This window comes from Scyliorhinus torazame, chromosome 6 (genome assembly GCF_047496885.1).
Source record: "Scyliorhinus torazame isolate Kashiwa2021f chromosome 6, sScyTor2.1, whole genome shotgun sequence".
Classification (NCBI taxonomy): Eukaryota; Metazoa; Chordata; class Chondrichthyes; order Carcharhiniformes; family Scyliorhinidae; genus Scyliorhinus; species Scyliorhinus torazame.
In genome coordinates, this window is record NC_092712.1 from 305,875,298 (window position 1) to 305,901,640 (window position 26,343).

General features: G+C 41.4%; 1 protein-coding gene and 1 non-coding gene across 9 annotated transcripts in view; both read left to right on the plus strand.

The window, feature by feature from the left end:
* Positions 1-26,343, plus strand: part of LOC140425564 (serine/threonine-protein kinase PRP4 homolog) — a 63,445-nt gene that overhangs the window by 24,525 nt on the left and 12,577 nt on the right. For all 8 annotated transcript variants that reach the window (XR_011947890.1, XR_011947891.1, XR_011947888.1 and 5 more), the window contains exons 7-14: positions 4,048-4,121; positions 6,087-6,177; positions 9,661-9,808; positions 12,385-12,522; positions 19,027-19,180; positions 20,234-20,348; positions 21,450-21,601; positions 23,152-23,238. Coding sequence is in view for 1 of the 8 variants with exons in the window: in XM_072509999.1 (XP_072366100.1) it covers positions 4,048-4,121; positions 6,087-6,177; positions 9,661-9,808; positions 12,385-12,522; positions 19,027-19,180; positions 20,234-20,348; positions 21,450-21,601; positions 23,152-23,238 (959 nt within the window). In the remaining 7 variants the exon portion in view is untranslated. The remainder of the gene's footprint in view (positions 1-4,047; positions 4,122-6,086; positions 6,178-9,660; positions 9,809-12,384; positions 12,523-19,026; positions 19,181-20,233; positions 20,349-21,449; positions 21,602-23,151; positions 23,239-26,343) is intronic.
* Positions 7,436-7,629, plus strand: LOC140425898 (U2 spliceosomal RNA). Its single transcript, XR_011948056.1, has one exon. It is a non-coding gene; the product is annotated as a U2 spliceosomal RNA (small nuclear RNA).

Here is a 26,343-nt window from a genome sequence, read left to right on the forward strand (position 1 = left end):
TGTTTCTTCGCCCTGTGATCTTCCTGACATCACTCTGAGGTTGCAATTTAGGTTGCATTCTTATTAATTCTGTTTCTCTCATTGTCAAAAGGTGTCACATATGGATTATTTATTTCCTCAAAACCCTTCCCTTCTCCACTCATAATGATTTAAAAAAAAATAGATTTAGAGTACCCAATTCATTTTTTCCAATTAAGGGGCAATTTAGCATGTTCAATTCACCTACCTTGCACATCTTTGTTTTGGGGCGAAACCCACGCAAACACGGAGAATGTGCAAACTCCACACTGACCGTGACCCAGAGCCGGGATTGAACCTGGGACCTCGGCGCAGTGAGACTGCAGTGCTAACCACTGAGCCACCGTGCTTCCCCTCCACTCGTAATGACGTTGGCCTCATCCAAGCTACAGTTCCATGGTGGCCAAGTTCCCTTTTAATAGCTTCTGAGGTCCAGTGAATTATCAGACACTTTGACCAGTTTATTATTAAAATGTTTACCCAGGTGCCCTTACTAGTGAGACGGACAAAGTTTCATGGTTTAACCCAATTTGATTCACAATTCTCCGATTCTTTTACTGTAACTGTTTTATTTGGGTGTACAATTTTCAACATCACACACACTATGTCTTAGATTCACAGGTGATCTCCAGATATTTACCCGCACTTGGTGAAAGAGGTTGGCCAGGCTACGATCATTCTGTGGCTATCATCTCTGAGCTTGGAACCCAAGGTTCCTCCTTGCGATGGTTGTGCATGGGGGACTCCCAGGTTGTCGCTGACTATGCGCTCCAATGTACCTCATTTTACACTGGTTCTGCTGACCGAGTTATAGGCACACACCCACATCTGGCATGAGTTCTATTGTCCCATCCAGACCTAAGCTCATTAATCGGAATAAACAGGATACACCTGGTCAGCCAGGGCGATTCAATCAAGATCAGTTACCTTCTGAAACACTCTTGTCTGACCAACTATTAGTCCATTGTGGAATCTGATGGCCCCTTTTCCGTTCACTCTTCTGCAAAATTGATCTCCTAGCATGGTCTTTTTTGTATGTAAACTACTGTATGTGGGTAATCTTGAAGTTCCATATAGCAATAATGAGTTCCTATGTTGACCCGAGTGCTCTATCAGATGGCTAGTATTGATTTCAGCCAGGGCCCTATTTGGCAGTTTCTGTTATTCGGCCTATGTTTTTCCCCCTGGTCAGCCTGTTCCCAATACCCCATATCCCTAAGTCACAATACTTCAGTACAAGCCTAAGACAGTGAATATGCAAGATTTTGCACTGTGGAATTATCCAACCAAGCCCAATATCCTCTGATAATATTTGTCACTCTCAGCAAGGTTTGATAGTCAATGAGCGTGCGTGGAACCCAGGCTAATTTGCAGGATCCCAAAATAGGGATACTGAGTCATTCCTTGCCTGCTCTCCTGTCTCCGAAAGCTAAGTCCGTACTGTCTAGGAATCGGGACCAAAAGCCATTTTAGTTGTTAACTGTGAAAAGATCCATATCTTTTCTTAGTTTTTCTGTGCAAAAGCAAAACAGCTGTTTGAATTATTTAAGTTTAATTTGTAGCTCTGTCAGGGTATTGATCATTTTTCATGAAATTTTGCTTTGTCATCCAGCAAGGGATAATAAGTTAATTCGGTTGACCTACAGTGCAGAAGCTGTTTGATTCTCTGCCAAGTTATTTGATCATTTTTCATGAAATTTTGTTTTCAGTCCACCAAGGATACATTTGATTCTGGTTTCTGGGTTTAAAATGTATTTTAAGTGCCATATGCATTTTTTAAGTGATTGATTCCCATGATATCGCTCTTCCTTAATCATGTGATTTTACAGCATAACTCCAGTTCTCAATTGAGCAGAAAGGGTAATCTGACCATTTCCTCTGAGCGGTCATCTTTACCACCAGCCCATGCTTGCGCCATCCTGGTGCAGAGATCTGAGGCTGCAGTTTGGCATGGAATCACCCTAAGCCCATTAGGGAATCAAATGTAGATATAATCACTTGCTTAAGTAGTCACTGTGTCAATCAAGTCGTATTCCGAGTCAGTTCATGGAACTGTGCAGAAGACATTCATCATTCCTCCAAGTAGTTTTAACCTATGTTCAGTTTGGCAGCCTGGTAGCTATTTCTGCAACCCTGTGTTTGCTTTTATCAGCCAAACAGTAAAATTAGTTTCCTACTAGTCATGATGTCCTTGATCAAGGGACGTGGTGGCTATCTAGGGATTTGCCTTCGGCCACGTTATTTAGCTCAGGACACTCTGTGTTCTACCTGACTTACTGAGGAGAATAATGGACAACAAACGGGAAAGCTGGGCTGGATATCTTTAAGAAGCATTGTAGTGGCATATCAGGGTGCATCATGGAATCATCCAGACTTGGCCAAGTTGCTGATACAAGTTTTAAAAGTGCCTACAATTTAATTAAAAAAAACAAACTAGGATGGATATAGTAGGGAACATGAATAGGCCAGGAAATTGATGACCAGCCTGTTGGTCAGTCCATGATGAGCTAAAGGAAGGTGACTGTGGGTCAGGATATAATAGGTTGATGAATTATTTCAGTTATACCGTAATAAACAAATTAGTTGCACTGCTGCCTGACGGAGTCGAGGGCCCGAGTTCGATCCCGGCCCTGGGTCACTGTTCGTGTGGAGTTTACACATTCTCCCCGTTTCTACATGGGTCTCACCCCACAACCCAAAGATGTGCAGGATAGGTGGTTTGGCCACACTAAATTGCCCCTTAATTGGAAAAATTAAAAAAAACTAATTATTTAACCTCTGGGTACAGCTAAAATGCAGATGACTAGGCACTGCAGTGCGACCCAGGGGTCGGTAAGCAAAGTTCAAATTTTGGAATAAACTGTGGACATTTACTAGGGGGCATAGGTTTAAGGTGAGAGGGGCAAAGTTTAGAGTAGATGTACGAGGCAAGTTTTTTACGCAGAGGGTAGTGGGTGCCTGGAACTCACTACCGGAGGAGGTAGTGGAGGCAGGGACGATAGGGACATTTAAGGGGCATCTTGACAAATATATGAATAGGATGGGAATAGAAGGATACGGACCCAGGAAGTGTAGAAGATTGTAGTTTAGTCGGGCAGTATGGTCGGCACGGGCTTGGAGGGCCGAAGGGCCTGTTCCTGTGCTGTACATTTCTTTGTTCTTTGTTGTTCATTGTATATGCTAATAGTCAAGTCATCCGTAATTGTTCTACAAGTTCCAGTCATTTCATCTTTGTGTTATAAACTTAATTGGAATTATGATGTGACAAACTAGACATACAAGAAAAGAACATTGTGAGTAAATGATGAGATATCCCAAAGATGGTATATATAACCATTAGAAACTGTAACTTCAAATTGCCTTTTAGCGCATTTCCCCAGTGTAGATACTTGCACTGAATAAACCACTGCTGCTTGTTTTTGTTTTACTTACAGCCGAGTGTCTTTTAGATACTCCACGACAATAGGAAGGGTCTATCCACATAAAAGCAGCAACAAATTCTTCTGTCCATGTCCAAGCCTAGATTGTTGCTTTGGATCAAGCAGCCATTCATTGCAGGAACTAAACATTCCTATCAAAATTACACATTAAAGAAGTTTGAATCAAAATTATAATGGTGTAAAAATAAAAATTGGTTTGAACACATGGCTTCAATGCAGTAATATAGTAAATGTTTCTTTTTGGGAACCATTTGAAAATCGCAATCAGCATCCTGAAGCATGCTTTCTGTTTTCTATACTAAGCAGCAAGGAACAAATGTGTATCGCATATTGGAGATTTTTTGAGCTCCGTACACTTGTAGTTTGTTTCCAACTCCCGTTTCAGGTTTGAGTAGTGTTTTCCAACAATTTGATTTTAAGATATGACAAATATATTGTTTTCTTGAGGGGTGGTGTCAAGAGTCTTAATGTTTTAAATAAGCAGATTGCTTTTTTCCATTGTCAGTTGTCGTGAATTTAGCCTGTTTGTGATGTTGGGTTTGTAACTGAAGTTCCGGACAGTATTTTCTGAACTTATTTTTATTTACAGGAGCTGCTTTGAAAAAGCCAACAGTTCCAGATATGTTTACGGAATCGGATGACATGTTTGCTGCCTACTTTGATGTATGTATGCTCTATCTTGCTTTAAAAATGTCATGTGCTGCAAAAGGCTGTGCTTAGGCCAGCTCTAGTTCACCTCTTTTTGAAGAGTATACCAAATCAAACTTCTTCATACTTGCAACTGGATTAGTTTTGTGTGTTTCCAGAATGATTTCTTCTATCATTGTTTCAACTTTTTAGCTTTCCCCATGGAAAATCTCATGTCCTGTTATAATTTCTGTCTTTCATCTCTCTTGTTTTAGAGATGTTCACACCTAATTCATTTAGATTATACAAAATCTGTGCTGGGACAAAACTATCTTAATTTTATAATTTTAAATTGCACCCCAGTCTATTTCCATTGTCGACAATAAATGCAGCCCAAATCTTTTTATTCTAATTAATTGCAAAAGTCTCATGTGCAATTGAAAGGGGAAATAATATTTGTTGCATTACTATAAATGATATCCTATCTAATAAACTTAAATTTAATGTAAAACCTGAACTGCAACTTGGTAACTTATATGCAATGCCATATAGCCACTATTTCTGCCCAAATTTCAGAAATACCTTATTTCCAGTAGAATGAAACTGCCCATAGCACTTTAATTTCTTGGATTCTATATGTATATATATCCCAGCTTTGGCTTAAATACCTTGCCTCTAAATTATTCCCAACAAAATGCAATGTCCATGTAGTTTAGAGAGCGCCTGTGAAAAATCCATAGTCAATATGCATGGCAGGACCCCAATTTGGATGGGGGCTTGCCATGGGTGGAGAGGTGGGTGGGCATATATGTGGCAGACAGCACAGTGGTTAGCATTGTTGCTTCAGAGCACTAGTGACCTGGGTTTGATTCCCGGCTTGGGTCACTGTCTGTGCGGAGTCTGCACGTTCTCCCCGTGTCTGCGTGGGCTTCCTCCGGGTGCTCTGGTTTCCTCCCACAAGTCCCAAAAGACGTGCTGTTAGGTGAGTTGGACATTCTGAATTCTCCCTCTGTATTACCCGAACAGGCACCGGAGTGTGGCGTCTGGGGGATTTTCACAGTAACTTCATTGCAGTGTTAATGCAAGCCTACTTGTGATACTAATAATAAACATTTATTAGATGGAGTTCAATATATAAAATATAATGGGGGAGGGGGAGGCATATTTGTGGCAGATGTAGTTTAACATATAAAAAATAAAGTAATTCACTTTTGGGGGAAAAAATACCAAGAGCAAATGCACCGTAAATTACAAAATTCTAAGTGGAGCAATGTTGCAGATGAAGTTTGATATGCAAATACGCAGGATAATTAAAGATAAATAGGGAACATATTAAAAACCTAAACAATTGGTTTTGCATACAAAATATGCAACTGAGGCATAGAATACAAAAAAATAGTTAAGATTGAACCTACGTAAAGCTCTAGGTCACTGCTAGGGGTTTTATAATGGGACACCCTACTGCTGGAGACCTGTAAAAACAATTACAAAGTTGCAGCATGGATTCCTTTGGGTATTACCAGAGATGAGGGATTGTGATTATGGAAGAGAATTGAGAAAGTTGGGTTTTTTTTTTTACTGGAATTGAAATGTTTCAATGGAGGCCTCTGGAGGCCTTCAAGAATATGGAAGGTTAACTGTCAAAGTGGTAACAATAAGGCACCGATTTATTCATGAATTATGGAAGGATTTATATGACAGGTGGTTAGGATGTGCAATTCCCTGCTACAGATGTTTTGCAAACAACATTGATTATTTTAACAGACACAAAATACTGGATAGTCTCAGCAGGTCTGACAGCATCTGTGGAGCGATGCTTTGGCATAGAGTCATCCAGCCCCGAGACGTTAAATCTGTGCTGATTTGGATTTCAACGTTGTCGACTCTGCATATTGTGGGGTGGGGAGAATACATTGATTTCAAGAGTCTCAGCTGTATCCACATGGAAGCATAAATGATCAATAAAGCCTTGAAATTGAAGGTATTTTTATTTGTCTTCAGAGTGCTCATTTGAGAGCTGCTGGATTTGGAAAAGATTTCAAAGAAAATCCCAATCTCAGGGATAACTGGACTGATGCAGAAGGCTACTATCGTGAGTATTTGAAAATTATTTCCCCGTCTCCTATAAGTATTGAAAAGTGGCTTAGAAAGGCTAAATGAAATAATGTTTCCTCTGCCTCAACCACATAATCTCGGCTGTTCCATAGTTGCTGTACTTGAAGTGCTAACTTTCAAATCCTATATTAATCAAAGGCCTCACTTCAATTGAGATGGAGGCAAAAAAAAAAAACTATTGGAAGAGAAACAAACTTCTCCTGCTTTTCTGGCCAATATTTATCCCTCAAGATTTTTGTTCATTTATTTAATTGTTTTGTATCCTTCCATTACAATCATGACAACAATCAAAAGTACTTGATTGAAAAGTACTTGATTGAAAAGTACTTAATTTAACTGAAACTGTATTTTGGGAAATCCTGAGATCATAGGAGCTTGTATAAAAAACACGTTTTTACTTTCTCATTGAAGGACCTACATTTCCTCCTTTTCTGTTTGATTTGTTTTATTATTTGAAAGCACAATGTTTGGAGAAATTAGCTGTGTAATATTCTAGTTATTTCTTTCCCAGTTGAGCAAAATAATCCTGGTGAACGTATTGAGAGCTTCTTATTCTCCAGTGTAAAATAGTAAGGATTATGGAATGCTTGACATTGCCTGCCACTGTTGAGCACTGAAACCTTTCCACTTCTGTGATTCACTTGTCGGGATCAAGCACATCCAGATTGGGTATAGTATTCGTTATGCAGAGTCGACCTTCCATTACTCTCCTGTTCAGAGGAACACACTTGCATTCTTGTGAACTTAGTTCAATATTTAATTCCTATGTAAATTTAGATTATAGGACTAATTTAATGCTCCCAAGTCATGCTTGCAAGGAGTATGTGGTGGAGCCTCGGGCTGTAAACTGCCTCTTAAATTGGGCTTTCTCCTGAGATGCAGGATTAGTGACTTAACCTGAGTAGCCTATCTGCCATTCTTATGACAAGGTTGGGCTACCTCTGAATGATGTTAAACTGCACCCGTTGTCATTCTCACTCAAATGAAAAGCTGAGCATTTCCATTAATGTGGATTGTGGGAGAAACTACATGTTACTTCTGTCAGTGCAACAATGTTACTTGTATCCTAACCCAAGTTCCTCCATAGCTCCCAATCAAAGGTAAAATCGCCATAGTCCCAGGTGACCAATAGGCCGCTTTCCCCTTTGAGGGGGAGAGCTGACTGGTGGTGATTTCATCTGAGGATCACCACACCTCAGGTTGAGAAGGTGAGGCCTTCATGAATAACCTTAGCCATCGCTTCTCGGCCTTTTGGCTAAGATCAAGTGTCCGTAGATTGAGCCTTTGGTTCAGATCTGGTATGTCTCTCTTGTGGGGACCATGAATTCGATTCAATTTGAATTAGTTTTTTGGAGCAGGCGAGGAGCTGGATTAGGGGTTCGCCCCTGACCCACACTCTGAGCCCTGGCTTGGTAACTCAGAAAAGGAAAAAAAAAAATGAATACCCTTAGCCGTTATGGGAACTAAATCCCCGCTGCTGGCCTTGCGCTGCATCACGAGCGAGCTGTCTAGCTAAGTGAGCTGCTCCCCGTCACTTTCTAAGTTATGCCACAAGATTACCTCGCATTTTAGAAAGTAACCCTCTTGTGTATACCTGTTCAAAAAGCTCCTGAAAATCCATGTAAGTGACATCGATGAACCCATGCTGTCTTCTGAAGTAATCGATGCATTTGTAATGTTTGCTGACTTCTAATCCTCCAGTGTTGTCCCTGAATTAGTGAACTTTTGAAAAATTATAATTAATGCATACCCATTCATTGACTTTCTTTTCGTAATTTGATGCAAACTGTCTGGAGCCCCAAATATCTTTTCTGGCTTTATTCCCATTAAGTCACTGTGACCACTTTTATGTTTATGCTAATCCCTGTTTCTCCTCGGCACTAATCTCTAGTTTTCCCTGTATCTGTCATCTTCATTTTAACTGAGAACAGGAGTAAAGAGGTTTCTTTATTTTGAAAGCTGTTTGCCCTTATAGTTCAAGGTTCTTTTGACAAATGGAAGTTTATTTCATTCTGTACATGAGCAAAACAATAGGTTCTATAGCTAAGTGTCAGATTCTCACTCGTAGTGACCTTGTTGCTATCTAATGAACCACAATTTTGTGGTTGAGTGGAAATGATAGTGTCTCGAGGCCATGTTGAGAAAGGCGAAAGAACTGAAAGTTGGACAGCTTTACTCAATATTCATTCCCGAGTACCCCTGGTGAATTTTTAGGTCTGGTCTGTAAATGAAAATGAAATTGTCCTTGTAAATCAGAGTGTTAATTTGTGATAAAGGTGAGGCAAGATGATTTGGCCAGGCTGTGGTGTCTGTCATTCCTACATCCAGAGATCATTAGCAGTCTTAGTTTTATTTTTACAATGCTATAGATACTGAGTCTGCTCCCATGGCTTCAGGCACTGAACCATCTATTTTGGGAGTTTTTCATGGCGAGGACAAACCCTTGCTAAACTACTGACACAATTGTCAAAGAGATCTCTGCTAACAAATTTACATTTGCCTGCCTTTAATTACTTTGATTTATGCTGTAGAGACGAGGGAAGAATTTTAGTTTTTCTTTGGGGGGTGGGGGTGGAAGGATAGTTGCTGTAAGCTGCTGTTGATTTCAAATTATTTTCTTCTTCCCATATTCAGCTCTCCGAGCCACACACGAGTTCCAGCTGAGAGGGCAAGTAAGAGACCTTCCAGGCATCTGCCAGGACTGCTATTAAGCTGGCCTCCAGGAGGCACATAAGAAGAGTCCCATGGTGACTTCTCTCTGGCACAAGCCCACATTTGACCATACTTTGGTAATGAGCATTCAAGCTCTGAAGTGGTATAAGACCGTGCTGTGAATGATATTAAAGATTTAGAACTGACCTCTAAGTCTTGGGTTAAAATGAGCTAAGACCTCTCAAATCATTTCAATTGGCCACATTATGAAAAATTACAGTATTGAACAATTCAACCCTGTCTTTTAGCCAACCCATTGTAAATAGGCATTCAAACCTGGTAAAATGTTTTGATCTGGTATGTTTGTTAGCAGTGGACAGTCATACTTGTTCCCCCATGATATTCTGCATAATTCAAACTAGATTTCAACCATATTGACATGAATTAATGAATTGCTTCTCAATAGGGATGAAAAGTTAGAGGGGAAATTTGACCCACTTGTGAAACTTAGAAACTGATTCAGGTGCTCTTAACCAGTGAACAATGATGCAAGTGGACCTAACAAGGGAGAAAAACCACTGAATAAAGGACACATTCTAAAACAACTGCAGGAAGTAGCATTTTAAGTAACTATTACAAATTCTATAACAAATCTCAGGTTAGATACAGGGAAAGCAGTAAATCCTGTCAACCATACCATGCATTTGTTAATCACGAGTAATCCTCAGTCATTTAATGAACGGTTCTCCTTCATGCAACATCATTGTTTGAATTATAACCCATTGAAAATGTTTGTCTTGTTTTGCAGGGGTAAATATTGGGGAAGTTCTTGATAAGCGGTACAGTGTATATGGTTACACTGGTCAAGGAGTTTTCAGTAACGTTGTACGTGCCAGAGACATGGCAAGAGCTAGCCAGGAGGTGGCAGTCAAAATTATCAGGAACAATGAGCTCATGTAAGTCTGTTTGGGGGGAGGGGAGAGGGGGGGGGAGGGGGGGAAGGAGGAAAGGGGAGGAGGAGGGATGAAGAGTTTGAACAGTGTCATGATTCTAACATATCGTAGTTCTGGTCCCATTCTGCACTGCAGAGTATGACTTGTATAATTGCTTCAATGTGCATTACTGTAACAAAGGCATCAAATAATATTTTGCAATAGCACATGTAAAGCAGGTGTAAGAACATGGGGACGGTGAAGGAGAGATCTCTTGGATACATTTCCCTTTCCTAGACATTGGAGGTTTATTCTAAATAAAGGAAAGACGAATACAGTACTCTGGCAGTCACGGGCATTGTTTTGTGCAATGAGGTGCTATTTTCCTCTGAAAGCCTATGCTGACCAGTAAACTAAAACTAATTCATGCCGATAAAAAGACTAAGAGGTAGGTTGAGGTGTAATATTAGATTGATTAATGACTTGTTCATTCATTATGGAGTATATATCCCCATGATTGTTTTTGGGTGATTGTAACCTTGGTTATAAGGAAAGCTATAGTTTAACTTTGTACATGGGTTATAAAATAATAGAATGTTGCAGCACAAAAAGGGACTCTTTGGCCTGTCCTGGCTATACCAGCTCTTTGAAAGAGCTTTTAAATTTAGTTCCACACTCAAACCTTTTCCCTATACCCTGCAAATTAGACCTCTTTGCGCACATGCCCAATTACTTTATAAAAGGTTCCTGTGAAATCTTTACTCCACCCTTTCAGGTAGCATGATTCAGATCACAACAACTCTCTGAAGAAATGTATTTATTTTCTCATTAATTTTTTTGGCAATTATTTTAAATCTGACTTGATTTCTGACTCACTTGCTGGAGGAAGCAGTTTTTTCAACTGCCTTAACTTTCCTCGCCACCATCAAAGATTTGTAAATGTATGTCCACCGATCCCCTGGTCTTGTACCCAGTCATAGAATTTAAGCTGCCTGTCCATATTGATTCGTCCAAAGTGCCTCATTTCATACTTATCCACATTAAATTGTACCTGTAAGCTGTCCGTTTCACCAGTCTGTCTTCCTGAAGTCTGCAACTATCCTTCTCACTTATTTATTACTGTACATTGATACATTTTGTATCTTCCACACACTTCAAAACTGTGGCACTTATATCCAAGTAATTTATATGAGCAGAAAAGCATTGATTCTAATGCTGACCCTTTGCATCCCCATTGCATACTGCTGTCCAGTTAGTTAAGCATCCCATCACCACAATTCTCTGTCACATAGCCAATTACACAAACAGCATAAAAACATTTACAATTACATCAGGAAACAGAGGGTGGTTAGAAGCAGAGTGGGCCCCTTTGAAAACTGATCTTAACTTGTAGAAAGCATTAACAACTTAGTTAATGGGATAAAAAGCCACATATCCAAATGTACCGATGACCAAAAATCGGCAGCTTTGTAAACAATGTAGATGTAAGTGTAAAATTACACAGCCATGTTGATAGATTGAATAAATTGGCCAAACTCTAGCGAATGGCTTTTAATGCAGGAAAATTAGGTCATCCACTTGGATACAAAAACAGAACAGGGTACATTGCCAATGGGACAGTAGTGAAGGTTCAAAGAGACTTGGGAATCCAGGTACATTATTACAATGACGTAAATAGTAGAGAAAACAACCAAAAGACTAATGGAATTGTGGTCTTTATGTCTAGAGTAAAGTACAATGTGTTAAAAGTCATGCTTCAGCTACAACGCCCCCCCCGCTTAGATTATTCCTGAAGTGCTGTGAACTGTTCTGGGCACCACATCTTAAGGGTATGTTGACTGTTGAGGGACTGCTGCTTATATTTACTAGAATGGTATCTGTAAGTATTAAATTGAGAGGGTACACAGCTAGGCTTATATTCCCTGAAATTTAGGAGATTATGCTGTGGTTTGATCAAAATCTTTGAGATATTAAAGGGAACAGATGGGTTCAATTCTAAGCTATTTATGTTGTTTGCAGAGTCCAGGACAAGGGACAATAATCTTAAAAGTTAGATCCAGATCTTTTGAGAGTGACATAGGAAATAGATTGATGGAAGTTTAGAACACTCTTCTAAATCAGTTGTTCGTTGTAAAACTTCAGATATTCTGGTTAGCCAAAGGTATTAAGGAATATGGAGCAATGGTGGATATATGAAGTTTGGTTGTAGATCAACCGTGATCTCACTGAAAGATAGAAGAGGATCCTGAGACCAAATGGGCTACATCCCAATTTACCGCTGTCTCATCAATACCATATATTTCCATTTTCCGAATAAGTCTTTTACATGTTCCTTTTCATCATGTGGCCTCAGATGGTATTAGCTGGATTTTAGTTGTGAGGGACTGCAGTGTTCAGACCCATTCTGTCCTTGCCCAACACTCCTGCACTTGTAGCAGAAGTATGGCTGATGTTCCAACCTAAGGGAGCTGTAGTAAATTGGAGCACTTGTACTGTCAACTGTATTGTATTATTGTCTTTAACTTATAATATTGTTTATTTAATTGCAGTTCAGTTTTCTTTTAAATAAAATTAAGGATGATTGTTGCTTGTGTTGATAGGCAAAAGACTGGTTTGAAGGAGCTCGAGTTCTTGAAAAAGCTGAACGATGCAGATCCTGATGATAAGTTCCATTGCCTGAGACTTTTTAGGCATTTTTACCATAAGCAACATCTCTGCTTGGTTTTTGAACCTTTAAGGTAACTGACTACTTTGTAACCCTGTAAATATAAATCTTTCTCATCCACCCCTCACTCTAACTACCAATATCTTGGTTGAGATCATAAATCATTTCCTCACATGCTTTTGTGTCCCATTCTGGTTGATTTCATTGGGTAATCTTAGTACAAGGTTAGGGCCTACAGAATCATCTTTGTTGATGTTTCTTTCTATTGCTTGATATAGTGACCAAGTTAGCATGAGCTCTGACCAGGGCCCCTGGACAAGCATTTCCTTTGATACAAAACCAAAAAATGCTGGAAATACTGAACTGGTTAGGCAGTATCTGTGGCAAGACATAGTGTTATTAGGCTGAATTTCCTCAAGTCTCTGCAGGTGGACTTAATTGGGGGGGGGGGGGTCCTTGTGCCAGTGGAAAAACATGCCAATGTGAAACACCTCTAGAACAAAGTGGCGTACAGATGTCAGGACTCAGCTGAACAATGCTTGAGGCTGCCTCCAGAGTTTGACATGGAGGTTGACAGCAATCCTTGACCACCACCACTAGAGTGGGTGAGGGAGCATCTACCAGTGGACCTTCCAGTTTCGGTGTCCCGGAGAGTTCCATCTACCTGCCTCAAATTCCTGGAGGGTCCATCTTCTGGCCTGCAAGTGTTCCTGAGGACCGATCTTCATTTTCAGGAGGTCTCTGTTCTTTCTTCAATAGTAAGACAGTGATGTTGGGCTCCTTTTCAATATGGTGCCTGGATATGATGGTGGTCTATGCACCACCAGGCATGGAATGTGGAGCAAAACTCCCAGTTGTATAATTAATTAGGTCAGGACCGGAAGATCTGACTTGTTTTCCCACCTGCTTCCGCAGTAGGAAATGCTGCAAGTTCCTGCCTCCGTCACGGGATTTAATCCCCAAATGGGAGAATTCTTCCCTACATTTCTGGTCGCATTGACCTTTGATCAAAACTGATAAAACATTAACTCTGTTTCTCTCCACAGATGCTGGCTGATCTGCTGAGTATATTATTTCAGATTTCCAACATCTGCAATTTTTTGCTTTTGTATCATTTTCTTTGAACCAGGCTTTGTCATCAAGTCTTAACATAATTTGAGACCAATATTTCAACGCTAATATTGGCGTTTAAATGTTTGCATGCCCTTTGGTGGAGTACAGCCTCCTGTCAAAGTTCAGCAAAAATCATTTCAGTAATGGTGAAGTATAGAATTTCTCCTCTTGATTTTTGATGTTGCAATGATGATTTCAGTTCTGCCAACTGGACCTTTTCACAACAGCATTTTTACTGTGAATCTTAGTCTTGACGGTTTGGGGAGGCAACCTCAAACTACTTGCATCTTTCTTTTGACCAGTAAACTTTGTTTTTGTTCATACTCAGTACAAATTTGTCACCATTGGAAGGAGAATCAAGGGGCCACACTAGAGTTGTAACATTCTGGCTCACAATCTCTTACAGGGCATTGTTTTGTGATTCTCCTTCGTGGTAACTAGAGGTTATCTTTGTGATAAGTGGAGGAAGCTTTCTATTTAAAGATCTTGGCAAAAGGAGTTTCATTCTCCTGGTCTTGCAAGCAAATTTCAGAGGGGAGCAGTACCCACTGGGGATGTTGACAGAGTATGAGATGAAGTAGCATATATGATTTGCTGAAGAATTTTTCAATACTGCAACTCCAGCTCCATTCTGTTTAGAAAGTTGATATTGGTACACTTTCCCCTTTACCTTTCATTCCTCATTGAACAAAGCTAAGAATCCATGGCTGATCAGGAAGTTAATCAGTTTTAAAACACAATTTTGGCCAATATAGGAGTACTTGTAGCAAAGCTGTTGTTAAAATGGAAGCAAACTGACTTAACTCTAGGAGAGGTTAAAATGGAATGATTCTCATGATCTCACGGTACAATTTGTACATGAGCACAGTTAATGTGTTGACACTGGACACGGGGCTTGTTTGTAATATCCTATCTGAAACAAAATTGAAGCTATTTTTGGTTTTCAACTTGGAACTGGAACACCAAATAGGTGTGATTTGAGGTATTTTGGTTTCATTTGAATATCACTTGGTATATTTTAAAATATATAGACATTTTCAGTAACTGAAAAATTAAAAAAAAAATCTTTTAACTTTAATTTACTAATTAATTGACGCAATGTCAGTTAGAGGGGTGCAGTGCTCTGACAGAGATGTGGCAGGTCCGGGAGGCTTCCAGCGTCCCGGATAGCTTCATCTGCAGAAAGTGCACTCAACTGGAGCTCCTCACAGACCGCATGGTTCGGTTGGAGCAGCAGTTGGATGCACTTAGGAGCATGCAGGTGGCGGAAAGCGTCATAGATAGCAGTTATATAAATGTGGTCACACCCAAGGTGCAGGCAGAGAAATGGGTGACCACCAGAAAGGGCAGGCAGTCAGTGCAGGAATCCCCTGTGGTTGTCCCCCTCTCGAACAGGTATACCCCTTTGGATACTGTCGCGGGGGATAGCCTATCAGGGGAAAAAAGCAGCAGCCAGAGCAGTGGCACCACGCCTGGCTCTGATGTTTAGAAGGGAGTGTCAAAGCGCAGAAGAGCAATAGTCATAGGGGACTCTTTAGTCAGGGGCACAGATAGGCACTTCTGTGGACATGAAAGAGACTCCAGGATGGTATGTTGCCTCCCTGGTGCCAGGGTCCAGGATGTCTCCGAACGGGTAGAGGGCATACTGAAGGGAGAGAGCAAACAGGCAGAGGTCGTTGTATATATTGGTACTAACGACATAGGCAGGAAGGGGCATGAGGTCCTGCAGCAGGAGTTCAGGGAGCTAGTCAGAAAGTTAAAAGACAGGACCTCTGGGGTTGTAATCTCGGGATTACTCTCTGTGCCACGTGCCAGTGAGGCTAGAAATAGGAAGATAGAGCAGCTAAGCACGTGGCTAAACAGCTGGTGTAGGAGGGAGGGTTTCTGTTATCTGGACCACTGGGAGCTCTTCCGGGGCAGGTGTGACCTATATAAGGACGGGTTGCATCTAAACTGGAGAGGCATAAATATCCTGGCCGCGAGGTTTGTAGTGTCACATGGGAGGGTTTAAACTAGTATGGCAGGGGGGTGGGCACGGGAGCAATAGGTCAGAAGGTGAGAGCATTGAGGGAGAACTAGGGAATAGGGACAGTATGGCTCTGAGGCAGAGCAGACAGGGTGAAGTTACTGAACACAGTGGGTCTGGTGGCCTGAAGTGCATATGTTTTACTGCAAGAAGTATTACGGGTAAGGCAGATGAATTTAGAGCTTGGATTAGTACTTGGAACTATGATGTTGCTGCCATTACAGAGACCTGGTTGAGAGAAGGGCAGGATTGGCAGCTAAACGTTCCAGGATTTAGATGTTTCAGGCGGGATAGAGGGGGATGTAAAAGGGGTGGCAGAGTTGCGCTACTGGTTAGGGAGGATATCACAGCTGTACTACAGGAGGACACCTCAGAGGGCAGTGAGGCTATATGGGTAGAGATCAGGAATAAGAAGGGTGCAGTCACAATGTTGGGGATTTACTACAGGCCTCCCAACAGCCAGCGGGAGATAGAGGAGCAGATAGGTAGACAGATTTTGGAAAAGAGTAAAAACAACAGGGTTGTAGTGATAGGAGACTTCAACTTCCCCAATATTGACTGGGACTCACTTAGTGCCAGGGGCTTAGACGGGGCAGAGTTTGTAAGGAGCATCCAGGAGGGCTTAAAACAATATGTAGACAGTCCAACTAGGGAAGGGGCGGTACTGGACCTGGTATTGGGGAATGAGCCCGGCCAGCTGGTAGAAGTTTCAGTAGGGAAGCATTTCGGGAACAGTGACCACAATTCAGTAGGTTTTAAAGTGCTGGTGGACAAGGATAAGAGTGGTCCTAGGGTGAATGTGCTAAATTGGGGGAAGGCTAATTATAACAATATTAGGAGGGAACTGAAGAACCTAGATTGGGGGCGGATGTTTGAGGGTAAATCAACATCTGACATGTGGGAGGCTTTCAAGTGTCAGTTGAAAGGGATTCAGGACCGGCATGTTCCTGTGAGGAAGAAGGATAAATACGGCAATTTTCGGGAACCTTGGATAACGAGAGATATTGTAGGCCTCGTCAAAAAGAAAAAGGAGGCATTTGTCAGGGCGAAAAGGCTGGGAACAGACAAAGCCTGTGTTGAATATAAGGAAAGTAGGAAGGAACTTAAGCAAGGAGTGGGGAGGGCTAGAAGGGATCACAAAAAGTCATTGGCAAATAGGGTTAAGGAAAATCCCAAGGCTTTTTACACATACATAAAAAGCAAGAGGGTAGCCAGGGAAAGGGTTGGCCCACTGAAGGATAGGCAAGAGAATCTATGTGTGGAGCCAGAGGAAATGGGCAAGGTACTAAATGACTACTTTGCATCAGTATTCACCAAAGAGAAGGAATTGGTAGATGTTGAGTCTGGAGAAGGGTGTGTATATAGACTGGGTCACATTGAGATCCAAAAAGACGAGGTGTTGGGCGTCTTGAAAAATATTACGGTAGGTAAGTCCGCAGGGCCTGATGGTATCTACCTCAGAATACTGAAGGAGGCTAGAGAGGAAATTGCTGAGGCCTTGACAGAAATCTTTGGATCCTCACTGTCTTCAGGTGATGTCCCGGAGGACTGGAGAATAGCCAATGTTGTTCCTCTGTTTAAGAAGGGTAGCAAGGATAATCCAGGGAACTACAGGCCGGTGAGCCTTATGTCAGTGGTAGGGAAATTACTGGAGAGAATTCTTCGAGACAGGATCTACTCCCATTTGGAAGCAAATGGACGTATTAGTGAAAGGCAGCATGGTTTTGTGAAGGGGAAGTTGTGTCTCACTAACTTGATAGAGTTTTTCGAGGAGGTCACTAAGATGATTGATGCAGGTAGGGCAGTGGATGTTGTCTATATGGACTTCAGTAAGGCCTTTGACAAGATCCCTCATGGTAGACTAGTACAAAAGGTGAAGTCACATGGGATCAGGGGTGAACTGGCAAGGTGGATACAGAACTGGCTAGGTCATAGAAGGCAGAGAGTAGCAATGGAAGGATGCTTTTCTAATTGGAGGGCTGTGACTAGTGGTGTTCCACTGCTGGGACCTTTGCTGTTTGTAGTATATATAAATGATTTGGAGGAAAATGTAACTGGTCTGATTATTAAGTTTGCAGACGACACAAAGGTTGGTGGAATTGCGGATAGCGATGAGGACTGACAGAGGAGACAGCAGGATTTAGATTGTTTGGAGACTTGGGCGGAGAGATGGCAGATGGAGTTTAATCCGGACAAATGTGAGGTAATGCATTTTGGAAGGGGGGCAGCACGGTAGCATTGTGGATAGCACAATTGCTTCACAGCTCCAGGGTCCCAGGTTCGATTCCGGCTTGGGTCGCTGTCTGTGCGGAGTCTGCACGTTCTCCCCGTGTGTGCGTGGGTTTTCTCCGGGTGCTCCGGTTTCCTCCCACAGTCCAAAGATGTGCAGGTTAGGTGGATTGGCCATGATAAATTGCCCTTGGTGTCCAAAATTGCCCTTAGTGTTGACCTTGGCTAGGGTGCTCTTTCCAAGAGCCGGTGCAGACTCGATGGGCCGAATGGCCTCCTTCTGCACTGTAAATTCTATGATCTATGATAATCTAATGCAGGTAGGGAATATACAGTGAATGGTAGAACCCTCAAGAGTATTGAAAGTCCAAGAGATCTAGGTGTACAGGTCCACAGGTCACTGAAAGGGGCAACACCGGTGGAGAAGGTAGTCAAGAAGGCATTTGGCATGCTTGCCTTCATTGGCCGGGGCATTGAGTATAAAAATTGGCAAGTCATGTTGCAGCTATATAGAACCTTAGTTAGGCCACACTTGGAGTATAGTGTTCAATTCTGGTCGCCACACTACCAGAAGGATGTGGAGGCTTTAGAGAGGGTGCAGAAGAGATTTACCAGAATGTTGCCTGGTATGGAGGGCATTAGCTATGAGGAGCGGTTGAATAAACTCGGTTTGTTCTCACTGGAACGACGGAGGTTGAGGGGCGACCTGATAGGTCTACAAAATTATGAGGGGCATAGACAGAGATGATAGTCAGAGGCTTTTCCCCAGGGTAGAGGGGTCAATTACTAAAGGGCATAGGTGCGAGGGGCAAGGTTTAGAGTAGATGTACGAGGCAAGATTTTTTTACACACAGGGTAGTGGGTGCCTGGAACTCGCTACCGGAGGAGGTGGTGGAAGCAGGGACGATAGTGACATTTAAGAGGCATCTTGACAAATACATGAATAGGATGGGAATAGAGGGATACAGACCCAGGAAGTGTAGAAGATTGTAGTTTAGTCGGGCAGTATGGTCGGCATGGGCTTGAAGGGCCGAAGGGCCTGTTCTGTACTTTTCTTTGTTCTTTATTAAATTGAAACCAGTAAAATGGATGTAAATTGATTTCTCTTGTATTTGTAACTATGAGCTATGTGCTCCAGACTGGGTGACACATTCTTACATGCATTTATACATTTTGGGTACTAAAACAATTTCTTCCCTTTTTGCACAGTATGAACTTGCGTGAGGTATTGAAAAAATACGGGAAAGATGTCGGCCTTCATATAAAGGCTGTAAGATCATACAGTCAACAGCTTTTCCTGGCTTTGAAATTGTTGAAGAGGTGTAATATCCTGCACGCTGACATCAAACCTGACAATATTCTGGTAAATTGCAACGTCTGTCACTAATATAAGCTACAAGTAATAGTTTCCGTGAAAAGTCATTGATATCCTGATATTCATTGGGAGGGGGGGGGGTGCTGTAAATTTGTTGCATTTTTTATCACTACAGATAGCATGCATTGGTGAAGAACTCCTTGTCAGTTGAGTGTTGAGATATTTGCAAGCAAAAGGAGAAATGGTAGAAAGCAGAATGGCAAGATTAAGTTTGGAGTGGAAATAGGGGAGTTTAAATTTGCAGGGCGGATGCATTTTAGGCCATAAATATAAACACAGGCACATTTATTTTTCAGATTCACAGCAATTTTTCTTAATCGCACCAGTGTACTTTTGGGTTCATTTGTGTGGTAGCATTGGTGACTTGGTGCATTAAACATTAGAATATACATTTCTTTCATGGAGAGAAAGTTTTGAGACCCATTCATAATTCTGCCTGTTTAAACAATGTAGTTCTTCACTGAGGCAACATGACTAAAGAGTAAAATGTGGAAAATCCTGAGGAAACTTGTACGCAAGTATTGGTTTTCAGAGATGCAGATTCTTGAGTCAATTACCTATCAAACTATTCATGTCTTTTGCGAATGTTTGCCAAGATGTAAACATTTTGTGACTGACTCAGTTTTGTATACGGCTGATAATGATGTAACGCCGTTCCTTGTCAGGTTTTACTGAACCCCTGAAATCAGTAAGTTTTAAGTATTTATTTAAATCCACAGCATGCAGTTTCATGGCGGTCAGCCACCAGTTTAAATCCGCCTGAAGCAAAAATCTAAGATCAGTTTGCATTTCAAAAATTAATTGTGGTATGCACTATAATAGTTTGACATGGACCGGTGCAATATTAATGCCAATGTACAAGATCGCAAACTGTTTTCTCTGAAATCGATGTCACTGGAATTGACATGTGAATTCCTATTACTGAGTGCTGGAAATGAAATTGTGTCACAATTTGTGCTGTCATAAACAAGTTGGAATTTTCAATGTCGATCCAAAGGGACTAATTGTCAAATGTTCACAGCAATGATTTCTTCTTTACAGGTAAATGAATCCAAAACCATCCTGAAGCTTTGTGACTTTGGTTCAGCTTCACATGTGGCTGATAATGATATAACCCCATACCTCGTAAGCAGATTTTACCGAGCCCCTGAAATCAGTAAGTTTTATGTAACATCTGAAGCAGATGCAAATTTGCACATTTTGTTTTATCTCACAGTATTTGGATTTCCACCTTCTTGAGTCTGCTGCTAATCTACATTTACACTGACCATGAGACTTTTTCTACCAAGCCTACTGTGCTGCTGTTTTCCAGCTGACCAATAGGGGCTAGCTGAATGGTTCCGGTAGACTTGATCAGCACATTTGAGTTCAAGAACGCAGATTAGGTAAATTATAGATGCAAGCTTGTGTGCTGTGATGACGTGTCGCAATGCTGCATTGTTCTTATTTAAAGGTTGTCCTCTCCACCAAGCTCCTAATAAATTTGTACTTTTTGATCTGTCTTAGAGATTTTTCTTCCCTTACCACAAGGCTTTGGGACATTTTACTACATTAAAGTGCTGCTGTGGGTGGCACAGTGGTTAGCACTGCTGCCTCACAACGTTAGGTGCCCAGGTTCAATTCCGGCCTTGGGTGACTGTCTGTGTGGAGTTTGCGTTTTCTCCCTGTGTCTGCGTGGGTTTCCTCTGGGTGCTCCGGTTTCCTCGCACTGTCCAAAGATATGCAGGTTAGGTGGATTGGCCATGCTAAATTGCCCTTTAGTGTCCCAACGGGTTAGGTGTGGTTACTGGGTTACGAGGATATGGTGGGGCTTGGGACTAGGTAGGTTGCTCTTTCCAAGGGTCGATGCAGATTCTATAGGCCAGCTGGCCTCCTTCTGCACTGTAGGGATTCTATGATTCTATAAATGCACGGTTTTCTTAATGGGTAGTAACACTAATCTGCGATAATTTTTTATTTTTATTTGGAGAACTGCCATCTTTTTCAGTGTCTTACTCCAATGATTTAAAATCACAAGTTCACTTAAAAATAAAATCTGTAATCCAATGTTTTATCACTTCGAAGAGTGCCTAGACACAGCATCATTTGTGTGGCTTGAATATGTATGCTTAAGAACAAGACCTGTTTACATACAATGATGTAGCTCCAGCATTTTAAGCTTTAGCACTTTGTTTATCAAAATGCACTAACCATAATCAGGAATATTTCAGTACATATGTGTATCCAAGCTTATTTACTTTCTATTTATCATTGACAGTTATTGGAAAGGTTTATGATTATGCCATAGACTTGTGGTCTGTCGGTTGCACACTCTATGAGCTATACACAGGAAAAATCCTATTTCCTGGCAAAACGAATAATCATATGCTGAAACTCATGATGGACTTAAAGGGCAAAATGCCAAATAAGGTAGGAAAATTAAACTTGGAATTTGATTTATGTTCGTTCAGTGATCAGGTTAACTTTCCAGTTTATTGATCATTTGCATTTAGCATTGGTGCTTTGGCAGCAAATTCACTCATTCCTTATGTCAAGTTATTAAGGAAAAAATACTTTTTTTGGAGGGCAGTAAAGAGTGTTACGCTGTGTGAACATTTAGTTTGCCTAACACATCATTATATCATAGTGACAAGATATTGATCTGACAGATCAGAAAAGTACATTTTATAAGTATAAATACTGCCATATCTACACGCAAGAAGTCTTACAACACCAGGTTAAAGTCCAACAGGTTTGTTTTGAATCACTAGCTTTTGGAGCACAACTCCTTCCTCACCTGATGAACAGAGCTGTGCTCTGAAAGCTAGTGATTCAAAAGAAACCTGTTGGACTTTACCTGGTGTGTTTTGTCGTCTTACTGTGCCCACCCCAGTCCAACGCCGCCATCTCCTCATCATATCTACTTGCATGTGCTTTAATGAGTCAGTTATACCTAGCATTATATATCCAGCTCATACAGAATTTGAAGCAAAGTTCTGGGAAGTTAACTTTGGAGGCTTTTGTGTTTAAAACAGAAAATTAGGTATTCCTGCACTGCTGTGGGTTTTTCATTCATTCATGGGATGTGTGTGGCTGGCAAGGCCAGCATTTATTCATCCTTAATTGCCCTCAAGGTGTTGGACTGCTGTCTTGAACCACTGCAGTCCCTGTGATGTATGTACAACTACAGCGCTATTAGAAAGGGAGTTTCAGGATTTTCACTCTGCATACAACACACTTTAAACAATTGAACTGGCTGGGATCATTTTTATCTTTATTTTTATTGTCAAAAAGCCAACTATCTTACTGGCTCTGTGCTAAAACTGAAAGCTTTATTAGTACATGGATGCTGGTGCAAAAGACTCGGCATGTTTGGAATTTTGAATTGTCCGGAGGTTTGACTGTGTCCATTAGTGTACGGAAAGCCAGATCCAAGTTTGGTACATTCATGTCTTTCCTATCCATTATATTCTTTACCAGTTTGGAGCTCTGCTGTAGCTCAGTAAGTCTTTTCAAGTTTCTTTTTTTTTCTGTCTAAAATAAAGTTCTTTGAATGTGTATGAAATTATAAAATCATCATCACAGAAACTTTCAGTAACACATCCATGGGTTCTGTCAGACTTTAAAGCTTGGGTATCTGAATCATGTTTTTTTTCCTGTTAATTTATGCTATTACCTATTGCTATTTTATTTATATATATATATATATATATATATATATATATATATTAGTTATTGCTAATTTTACAAATCTTTATTTTCTGTTGCTTTGCTAGTCTAAAATACTATGTTTTTTGTACTCTGCTGTGGGGGAAGAGATGGGGAGCCGGAAAACTGTTGTGCAGATCTTTTCATGCTGCAGATATATTTTTCTATGATATATAAAAGATTGTGGTAAAATTCTTTGTGTGGTAAAATGTACCTCTGGTTGAATTAGTGTGTACTTGTATGGTTACATAAAATGTATTAATTCTTTTCAGATGATCAGAAAAGGTGTTTTCAAGGACCAGCACTTTGATCAGAATCTGAACTTCATGTACATTGAAGTGGATAAAGTGACAGAAAGGGTGAGTAAAGCACAGCTTTTAATGTATTTTGGATCGTAGTCCTTCATATGTTCCCATTAAAAGACTGGCTTGTGAAGGCAGCGAGCATGGAATTCTTGAATTTAGCAGGATGCTCTATTTTCTATTTGCCAAGTTCAGAATAATACTCCATTTACTTGGCAAATAGAACATCCTTCTAAACTGCAGCACAAAACAACTTGCTGCTTTTGTTTAAAGAACATTAGTTGTGCCATTCAGATCAGTGTTCCTTTTTGTGTTGCTAACCGCAAACCACTCTTGTGGTTGTAGTGAGCGAGACCGTGACTGTTGTACTGAGGCATACTGTAGGTCTAGGCATTTTAAAAACTGACAAAGCCCTTGAAGAGTACAGTGAAAGTAGAAAGGAACTTGAACATAGAATTAGGAGGGCTAAAAGGGTCCAAGAAATGTCTTTAGCAAACATGGTCAAGGAGAATCCCAAGGCTTTTTATGCATATATTAGGAGCAAGAGGGTATCAAGAGAAAGAGTAGGCCCACTCAAGGACAATGGAGGGAAGTTATACGTGGAACCACAGGAAGTGGATGAAATCCTTAATGAGTACTTTGTATCGGTATTCACCAGGGAGAACAAAGAACATTACAGCGCAGTACAGGCCCTTCGGCCCTCGATGTTGCGCCGACCTGTGAAACCACTCTAAAGCCCATCTACACTATTCCCTTATCGTCCATATGTCTATCCAATGACCATTTAAATGCCCTTAGTGTTGGCGAGTCCACTACTGTTGCAGGCAGGGCATTCCACGCCCTTACTACTCTCTGGGTAAAGAACCTACCTCTGACATCTGTCTTATATCTATCTCTCCTCAATTTAAAGCTGTCCCCTCATGCTAGACATCACCATCCGAGGAAAAAGGCTCTCACTGTCCACCCTATCCATCTTGTATGCCTCAATTAAGTCACCTCTTTAACCTTCTCTCTAACGAAAACAGCCTCAAGTCCCTCAGCCTTTCCTCATAAGATCTTCCCTCCATACCAGGCAACATTCTGGTGAATCTCCTCTGCACCCTTTCCAATGCTTCCACATCCTTCCTACAATACGGCGACCAGAATTGCACGCAATACTCCAAATGTGGCTGCACCAGAGTTTTGTACAGCTGCAACATGTCCTCGTGGCTCTGAAACTCAATCGCTCTACCAATAAAAGCTAACACACCGTACGCCTTCTCAACAACCCTCTCAACCTGGGTGGCAACTTTCAGGGATCTATGTACATGGACACCGAGATCTCTCTGCTCATCCACACTGCCAAGAATCTTACCATTAGCCCAGTACTCTGTCTTCCTGTTATTCCTTCCAAAATGAATCACCTCACACTTTTCTGCATTAAACTCCATTTGCCACCTCTCAGCCCAGTGCTGCAGCTTATCTATGTCCCTCTGTAACTTGTAACATCCTTCCGCACTGTCCACAACTCCACCGACTTTAGTGTCATCTGCAAATGTACTCACACATCCTTCTACGCCCTCCTCCAGGTCATTTATAAAAATGACAAACAGCAGTGGCCCCAAAACAGATCCTTGTGGTGCACCACTAGTAACTGGACTCCAGTCTGAACATTTCCCATCAACCACCACCCTTTGTCGTCTTCCAGCTAGCCAATTTCTGATCCAAACTGCTAAATCACCCTGAATCCCATGCCTCCGTATTTTCTGCAGTAGCCTACAATGGGGAACCTTATCAAACGCTTTACTGAAATCCATATACACCACATCAACTGCTTTACCCTCATCCACCTGTTTGGTCACCTTCTCAAAGAACTCAATAAGGTTTGTGAGGCACGACCTACCCTTCACAAAACCGTGTTGACTATCTCTAATCAAATTATTCCTTTCCAGATGATTATACATCCTATCTCTTATAAACCTTTCCAAGATTTTGCCCACAACAGAAGTAAGGCTCACTGGTCTCTAGTTACCCCGGTTGTCTCTACTCCCCTTCTCGAACAAGGGGACAACATTTGCTATCCTCCAGTCTTCTGGCACTATTCCTGTAGATAAAGGTGACTTAAAGATCAAAGCAAAAGGCTCAGCAATCTCCACCATAGCTTCCCAGAGAATCCTAGGGTAAATCCTATCCGGCCCAGGGGACTTATCTATTTTCACACTTTCCAGAATTGTTAACACCTCCTCCTTATGAACTTCAAGTCCTTCTAGTCTAGTAGCCTGAATCTCAGTATTCTCCTCGACAACATTGTCTTTTTCCTGTGTGAATACTGACGGGAAATATTCATTTAGCACCTCTCCTATCTCCTCTGACTCCAAGCACAACTTCCCACTACTGTCCTTGACTGGCCCTACTCTTACCCTAGTCATTCTTTTATTCCTGACATCTATAGAAAGCTTTAGGGTTATCCTTGATCCTACCTGCCAAAGACTTCTCATGTCCCCTCCTGGCTCTTTTTAGCTCTCTTTTTAGGTCCTTCCTAGCTAACTTGTAACTCTCGAGGGCCCTAACTGAACCTTCATGTCTCATCTTTACATAAGCCTCCTTCTTCCTCTTGACAAGTGTTTTGACTGCTTTAGTAAACCACGGTTCCCTCGCTCGACCACTTCCTCCCTGCCTGACAGGTACATACTTATCAAGGACACACAGTAGCTGTTCCTTGAACAAGCTCCACATTTCCATTGTGCCCATCCCCTGCAATTTTCCTCTCTATCCGATGCATCCTAAGTCTTGCCTCATCGCATCATAATTGCCTTTCCCCCAGATATAACTCTTGCTCTGCGGTATATACCTATCCCTTTCCATCACTGAAGTAAACGTAATCGAATTGTGGTCACTGTCACCAAATCTAACACCTGTCCTGGTTCATTACCCAGTACCAAATCCTATAGGGCCTCGCCTCTCGTTGGCCTATCTACATACTGTGTCAGGAAACCCTCCTGCAGACATTGGACAAAAACGGACGCATCTAAAGTACTCGAACTATAGCGTTTCCAGTCATTATTTGGAAAGTTAAAGTCCCCAAAAACAACTACCCTGTTGCTTTCGCTCCTATCCAGAATCATCTTTGCAATCCTTTCCTCTACATCTCTGGAACTTTTCGGAGGCCTATAGAAAACCCCT